The sequence below is a fragment of the Ascaphus truei genome, chromosome 4 (genome assembly GCF_040206685.1).
Source record: "Ascaphus truei isolate aAscTru1 chromosome 4, aAscTru1.hap1, whole genome shotgun sequence".
NCBI lineage: Eukaryota > Metazoa > Chordata > Amphibia > Anura > Ascaphidae > Ascaphus > Ascaphus truei.
Genome location: NC_134486.1, coordinates 335852897 through 335861295, shown reverse-complemented (window position 1 = coordinate 335861295; position 8399 = coordinate 335852897). Strand labels below are relative to the sequence as shown.

Sequence of the window (8399 nt, the reverse complement as noted above, 5' to 3'; positions counted from 1 at the left end):
CCCCCCACATAATTATCCCCACAGAATTATGCCACACAAAATTAATCACCCTTCCCCACTCCCACAGAATTATCCCACACAAAAGTATCCCCCCTCCCACTCCCCACAGAATTATCCTCAAAAATGATCCCCACAGAATTAAGCCACACAAAAGTATTCCCATTCCCCACTGCCACCCCACCACAAAATGATCCCCACTCCCACCCCCACAGTATTATCCCACACAGAATGATCCCCACTCCCACCCCAACAATATTATATCAAACAAAACGATCCCCACTCCACCCACACAGTATTATCCCACACAAAATGATACCTCCTCCCACCCCCCACAGAATTGTCTCTTGTAGAGTTATCCCCCAACACACATACTTGCAGCACTTAATTCCAACAGTAATTCCAACAGTAATTCTAAGTGTTGTGGTCTGAGGAATTACACCCTGGCCCTGCCAGAGCTCCTCGCAGATGAGGTGCAGGCTGACTGGGGCTTTGCAACTCTGCTACTGGTTTATCGTGCTAGAAGATGGTGAGAGGCCTCTGGTCCCGCATCATCAAGCGCAACTGGAAAAATTTCCGGCACTGTGGCACAGAGCATTTACTATCAGGGGAAGTCGTTGTAGACCATGACATTGGAGGAAGAGCCTGCTGCCCTAAATGAGCTGCTTGCAGCGGCTGAAAGAGCCGCATGCAACTTGGGAGCCGGAGGTTACAGACCCCTGTGCTAGACTCATTTTAAATGATTTTGTATACATTATGTAGTCATTGTTACAGAAAAGAAACCATTTGAATAAAGAACCATCGCTCAATTTGATGGTGGCATTTCCTCAGAATTTGCCCTTATTTGCTCCTGAACCACAATAAACTCTGAACTGCAGAAAAGTAGGGATCATGCTAGTACAAATGCAAAAACTGGGTTATTATTAAACTGTTTTACACTCTTAAAGGATAAAAAATCTTTTACCATTTACTGTACAAACTTTTACAAGTATCTGTATATATAAGGAATACAAAAGCATTGTTTAACCTTTTTATTTGTGATGTACAGTATATCAAACTTTCTGAATTACTCTAAACTTGAAACTATTGCCATGCATAACCTTCTCAAGAAACTTCAAACCTACGATTTCTCTTTTAAATCCAAGCAGGAGAAGTATGAAAAGGTCTTAAAACAGGAGATTGGAAATTGCATAAAAAGAAAAATTAGGCCATTCAAAGCAAATACCTAATAGAGGTTATTAAAATACTAAAAGAAAATTGTATACCACTGAAAGATATATCCGAACGTCTGTGCTTTGTCTAGTAGTTTTGGTTTAGTTGCTAGTATAGCAAAGTACCTTACATTGGTATTGTGCACAGTACAGTACATAAGCTCAGTTTTCCTATCTGGATAACTGCTCCTCCTGGGGAAACTGTTAATTGAAGGGTTACCTATAGCTCACGTGTTTATTCACAATTAACTTTTTTTACAGAAAAATAGGCGTTGGCGAGTGTAAGTGGCTTCTCTCCGGATCACATTTTAAATATTAATGACAGGGTCTCTAAAGATTAAAACATTTTCGTTTTCTTGTATGTTTATACTCTACCTATTATTTTTCTACCTATCTTTTTGTATATTTCCAGTTCATGTTGATTCTGTGTATATGTACTCTATTTTTAATAGTTATATTGGCATAATACAACTATGTTTCAAACTAAGTACATGCTTTCTAATTTTGTTTTACACGGTTTATATTTTTGTCTGTAACTATACAACCAAATATTATAATGTTATAAATTAGTAACTTTCTAAATATGTAAGTAAACATAATAGTTTTTTTAATTAAAATTAAGAAATATTGTTCTATACTGTACAACAGTATAAATGAGTGTAATAATATTTGTAAGATGTAACGTCTTTCCTTGTCAGTATTTAGCCAACTTTACAGTTCTTTGCTGCCCCCTGCTTTACATGTTGAGAATGGCTTCTCAATTGATGTACTCAATAGCAGTGTAAATGGGACACTGTTGTTGGTCTGCTTTCCATAGTCAATCTACTTAATAAAAGCTAACTTGATTACTCAAATGTTGACTTCCTTAACACGGGGCTGGCTTGATGATGGTGCCATCGGTAAGATTGCACCTGGCCCCGCGCTTACAGAGGCCTCGCACTCTTCCCCGCTCCAACTTCCGTAATCACAGTTTAAATGTGGTTAAATTAACCATCACAACATTTAAACTGTGATTGCCGTGGGAGAGGGCAGGGCCTTTGTAAGTACCTCCTCCTGCTGCCATGCAAAGACACGACATCACATGACGCAATGGAGGGCAAGAGGCCCCGTGCATCATGTGACATCATCACATGAGGCTGCGTCGTGAAGGCAATGCGTGGTAGCAGTAGGGGATGCCGGTTCTGGAGAAGGCAAGAGGTCCCGCAAACTCACAGTCCACAAGGCCCTGCCAAACTCCCTGTCGGCCCTGCCTACACATATAAAAACAGACAAAAACTAGATATCCTCCAACACTGGTATGATACAGAGATTATGGGAAATGTTGCACATTAACAACTTACTAGGTGAGAGAGAGCCATATAAAATGCCTGTATACTTGGGAGCTATGGTTACAGTATGAGGATTCTCAGTCATGAACATTAGGACAAAGAGCTTTGCATGTTTTTTTTAAATGTAACAAAATGTAATGTTTCTTTTCTGACAATTTTCCTTTTTGTATCTAACACATTCTTCAAATATATGATGGTGTTTATAATGAATCTATATGTTTTAATCCCTTCACTTTTTTTTCTGTACCATAATTGTTACAGTGGAGAAGTAAGGGGAAGAGTTGCTTGGAGCATTAGTATAGTGGGATATATCAAAGTTTTCTTTAATATAATGGAGCAGAATGGAGTCAAACCACCAGGGCCTCAGGTTGCATTAAAATATTTTGCTCAGCACACCATGTAAGAAGCGCAAATAACATTCAAACATTCTGTATGGATCAGGAGCATTTTAACACTTCTGAAAATGTTTGGTCCTGCAAAATATATTAAAGTGCTCTAATTCAGGGGTGCCCAACCTGTGGCCCACACAGTGGCCTGTGACGGCATTTGGAATGGCCCACCTGATGATACTCAGTGATCAGTCTCTGCGAAGGGTGGGAGCTCCATGGTTTCCTTCTCCAGCCAACGGTGCCTCTGTGCACTGTAGGGCCCAACTCTCCTCAGCTGTGGGGCCCTCTCATGCCATAACCCCTGCCGGTGCACCCAGCAGGTTCCGGAAGCTAGGCCTTCCCGGAAGTCATGCCCAACTTCCACAACTGCCCATAGGGCAAAAAGCCTCCACCCACCCCATAAAATAAAATTCTTAGAGGGGAGGGGGATTGAGTGAGAGGAAGAGGAGTGGGGAATTCAGTGAGAGTAGGAGATGGGGGGGGGGATTGAGCTAAAGGAAGAGGAGGGAAGGATTGAGTGGGAGGAAGAGGAGGGGGGAAATTGATTGAGGTTGAGGAGGAGGGAATTGAGTGAGAGGGAGAGGGGGGATTGAGTAAGAGAAGGAGGGGGAAGTTGGTGAGCAGAGGAGACGAGAGGAGAAGTGAGTGAGAGGTGGAGGAGGGAATTGAGTGAGAGGAGGATGAGGGAATTGAGTGAGAGGAGGATGAGGGAATTGAGTGGGAGGATGGGGAATTGTGTGGGAGAAGGGGGGATTGAGGGCAAAAGGAGGGGGAATTAGTGAGAGAATAAGGAGGGGGCAATAAAACATGAAAAGATTTGTAATGATTTATTGGCACGCTTAAAAAAAAATTGGCCACCCCTGCTCTAATTTATATATATCCCCATTAGTGTTATAGCAGTCAATAAAACCAGTTGCCCACTCTTTTAAAACTTTTTTTTTACCAATGTTCTGAATTGCCACTATGTTGCCAAATTACACAATAAGTCTACAGCACGCTAAACTTACATTCTTCCTTGCGGCTTCCAGTTCAATTTCATCTCCTCCTGCAAGGTTTACTGAATGATTCATTAATTCACATCTACTGAGACAATTCCTTATTATTTATCAATTACACTGTTAATTAGTACCTAGTGTTTTGACTCCTTGCCGTTTCTTTGTAATTAGAATGGCCTTTTATTATTTGAGTCAGGTCAGAAGCATTTTAAAGCATTGTAACATATTTTTACTAAGCGGAAAAAATAATGTTATAGCTTTATGTTTACAATAGCTGTGTGTATAGTATCACTTTTGAATTATCTATCAAAACAAAGGGAAAGATGTATTGAAAAAGTACAAGTAAAAGGCAAATAATAAACAACAATATAAATTGTAAATGTGAAAGGAATATACAGTATATCGAAAAAATAAATGTTTCCACCGGCTGCACTTTTTGGGGGGATTTTCAGCTAATGTATTCATGTTTTTACACAGTACGTAAATAAACATATTTTAGAAATTGTTATATTCTAGATGAAATACTCCAGAAATGTATTCCTCTCAGAATCCAATTCTTCTGTTTCCAGCTCATACCGTTTCATTGCAACAAAATATTGTATAAAGACCTCTCCTAATGCTGTTCTGATATATTTATCTTCTTCCAGTGCAGCAAGGGCATCTTCCAGTTTTATTGGGATTGAGGACGTTTTTAACTGCTTATGACCAGAGTTACTGTCTGTACCATCAGAGCAGTTGAGACGTCTCCTGATCCCATCCAACCCCGCAGCAATGGTAGCAGCAAGTACTAGATAGGGATTTGCTGTTGCTGAAGCTAGCTTGTTTTCTATGTAGGTACTGTTGCAACCATGGCATTTGATATTGTATGCACAGCTATTATCATTAAATCCCCAAGTTGCATAAATGCTTTCTTGTGATTCCTTAACATTCTTTGAAAAATGCTTGCGGCAGCTAACTCCAGGAGCAACTAAACAACTTAGAGCTGCTGAATGAAAAATGAGGCCTGATAGCCACATTTTTCCAATGTCTGTGAGTTCTTGAACTTGAGATTCACTGTAGAATAAGTTTGTGTTCATATTTACATCCCATAGGCTGTGTGATAGAACTCCAGAATTGTAGAACCCTCCAGTATCAGTATAAAAACTTGCAATGTAACCATGTTTCTTGGCTACTTCCTTTATGCCAGTTCTAAAAGTGAATGCATTGTCAGCAGCAATCAAACCATACTCAGGTTGAAAGGAAATTTCCATTTGTCCAGGCCCGCTGGAAGAAGAAAAACTCTCAATGCTCCCACCTGTATAATACATTCCATCAAAAAGCTCCTGCATGAATAGTGGGTCATGGTCACTCAGTAAAGTTGCAGCAGGGAATGATATTGTCTTGGAATTTATCATTTCTGCACCACCAAAAATGCAAAATTCATAAGTGAACGCGGCATGCAGAGATAACCCAATTTCCTGGAGCTGATTAACTAACTGTTTGGCTAAATACCTCGGTGAGGTTAAAAGAGGATTCCCCAAAATGTTATACGAGTCACAAATCACTCTTCCAGACTTTTCTGCCCAGGGTAGTACTCTGAACGTTGGTAAATCTGGCTTCAGGATAATATCACTATTATAATGTGCTGCACTTATGTGGTCTACTTCATTGTCCTTTGGATTCATTGTTAATTCAAGATAACTCCTTGGCATGTAAACTCCATTGACCGCTTTTTCCTAAATTCAGAAAAACAAAGACCATATTAAACGTGATTAAAACATGTTTCTAGTTATCTGATTGGAATTTGTATTCTATGTATTAGTAGGTTTTCGTCATCAGAGGTAGGAAGGTAGCAGACAGACAGACAGGGGCATATGTAGATAGAACCAGATGGAGGAGAGAGAGAGAGAGATACCAGGGATAAATGCTAATTTAAATCATTTTAATATACATTGTATATCCAAATTAGCATATAAAGTATCTCAGGTATTGCAGGTGTATTCCTTTTTGTGCTTAGGTATTGTATAAAGGTATGTTTGGGTAGGTATATAAGAAAATTGGGACGCTAGTGAATTAGGACAAAATGGACAAATGGACAAAAAACATTTTTAAGGGTCTGGATGGAGATAGTGCCACCTTTAGGTGTGACCTATATAACGTCAGGTTTATTCCCTGCATTAGCCTGAACAGCCTTTAGTGGATAGGCGATGTTAGACGGAATGGCTCTTTTACAAATAATTAGCACAAACAGACAGAAAATTGTAAACATACGTTATGTCAAACAGAAACACTGGGCTAACATTAGGTTATTCTCTTTGATGAATCAGGTTACTATTAATCTGCCATTAGTTTATGTTAACGTTAGGTTAAGCAGAATAACAGGCTCCGTGCATTTGGGCCATAGACAGATAGAGATAGACTTGGATTGATTTGTAGCCAGAGAAAAACACATTACTTCTTCTTAATACATCACTGATCCAAAGACAGGGCAACACAAATTAACAAACTGTTTCAAAAGTATTAAGTCATAAGAATACCCAACAGCAAGAATGGCTGATTTCAAAATAAAACTATAATTTGAGGTTTTTTTGGAATACATTCGCACAAAAAAGCCGCTCCAAAATTTTAATCATTTTTGGATAGCTCCTGCATTGCAGTTTTTTTTTTATCTGGATTTTACTACTCTATCATTTCTGTTATATTGCTATTACAGTATCATTTGCCAGAAAATGTTTTGAAATATGACGACACAAATGTCCAGTACTAAAAACCAAAATCTTGAGTAATACCAACAATGCTTTCTAGAAAAAGCAAAGCCTGAGAAAAGGGCAGTTCAGAGAATTGTGCAAAGAATGGATTATTGTAAGGTTCAGGTTTGTGATAATTACTGTGACATAAGCAATACTGCTGCATTTTCATATTGAACCTTAGGTAAGATTTTGTTTAAACAAAACAGTGTTGTATTATTTGTGTTGTCCTGTTGGAAATTTGATGCTACAGTTGGAAAATGTCATCTTGAGCAGAGTAATTTAAAAAAGTAACAGATAAAAATTAAATTACAATTTAGTTTACATTCTCAATGTATTTAAGTTTTTGAGCAGGTAAAAGTAAACATTTCGTCATGTACTAAACATTATTACAGTACCTACAGTATATTACTAAGTGGTGCACTGCGAAAACATGCACCATAACACCACTGAGTAAATATGGGTTTCTACCATATGTCAGATTTACTAATGGTGCTAAGCTTTAGTAGGCAATTCAATATACTGTACAGTATGTCAAATTGGTCGTTTGTGTTGTTTTCGGATGAAAATCCCCATTGAAGTATATTGGGATTTTCGACTGAAACAGGCCAGATGGTCACTTTGGCATAGATAGAAAAAGTCCCTTCTTTGGAAGCACTAATTATTAGTAATGTGTATAATAACATACATACATGGTGTCTAAACTGGGCTTTAACATGTAGTGTGCTCAACTCCAGTCCTCAAGACTCCAGAACAGGTCAGGTTTTCAGGATATCCCAGCTTCATCACAGGTGGCTCAGTCAAAGACTGATCCACTATTGAGCCACCTGTGCTGAACCTGGGATATCCTGAAAACCCGATCTGTTGGGGGGTCTTGAGGATGAGATGAGCACCACTGCCGTAAACACTAGCAATTGAAATATGAAATATGAATATTTAGTACATTACACAATACTCTGAAGGCTTACCAAATTACTACAGATTTCTAATAACAATGGGGGGGACATACATAAAACATTGTACGTTAAATCCTCAGAATGTTCAGTTGTTTTAATTTCCATTACCAATAGTTCTTTGGTATTGATTTTAGTAAAAGACAATTAGTACAGTTAAAAATTGCTTGTAGACATCACACAAAATATTTCCCAATGCAGTAATGCAAAAACAAAATGTGTGCAAATACAAAATATAAAAAAATTACTATGAAAACGAGCACATTTTTTTTGTATATTATAGGGACAATCTAATATTTACAGTTCAGGAATCATCATAAAGATTGCACCTCTATAATATTTTCTAAGATTTGTTTTCATCTTTATTCAACAATCTGTTGAATAATATATATACACACACATACAAGTGTGCGTGTGTGTGTATTGCCGTCTTTAGAACACTTACATGAAAAAAACGTGCAGGAATGGTCTTTGACCTTGACACCCCATGAAGGTCTGCAGCTTCAAATCGGACAAAATGTATGTCTTCTCTAGCAATCTGCTGCTTAATATGTTCAACATGAGAAATTAAGTGAAGAGAATTGGGAATTCCACTGCTGCCTGTATCAAGATCTTTATTGCTGGCATGGCTACAACCTGAAACATAATACGATTGGATCAGAAAAAAAAAGCATTTGAGGTTTATTTATCAAGTAGACTATTAATGTCATGTTCTGTGTGAATGATCTAGTACTCCTTTCATTAGTATTTAGCATCCAATATAAGAAACTTGTTTTTATGGTTAAAACATTTGCAACAAA

The 8399-nt window shown here is 38.1% G+C and overlaps 1 protein-coding gene across 2 annotated transcripts in view; it reads right to left on the bottom strand.

Moving 5' to 3' along the window:
• Positions 1–1015: 1015 nt before the first annotated feature.
• Positions 1016–8399, bottom strand: part of LGSN (lengsin, lens protein with glutamine synthetase domain) — a 39510-nt gene continuing 32126 nt past the window's right edge. For both annotated transcript variants that reach the window (XM_075598108.1, XM_075598109.1), the window contains 2 exons: positions 8045–8235; positions 1016–5635 (listed from right to left, as the gene is read on the bottom strand). In XM_075598108.1, the coding sequence (XP_075454223.1) occupies positions 4433–5635; positions 8045–8235 (1394 nt within the window). In that variant the 3' untranslated portion in view covers positions 1016–4432. The remainder of the gene's footprint in view (positions 5636–8044; positions 8236–8399) is intronic.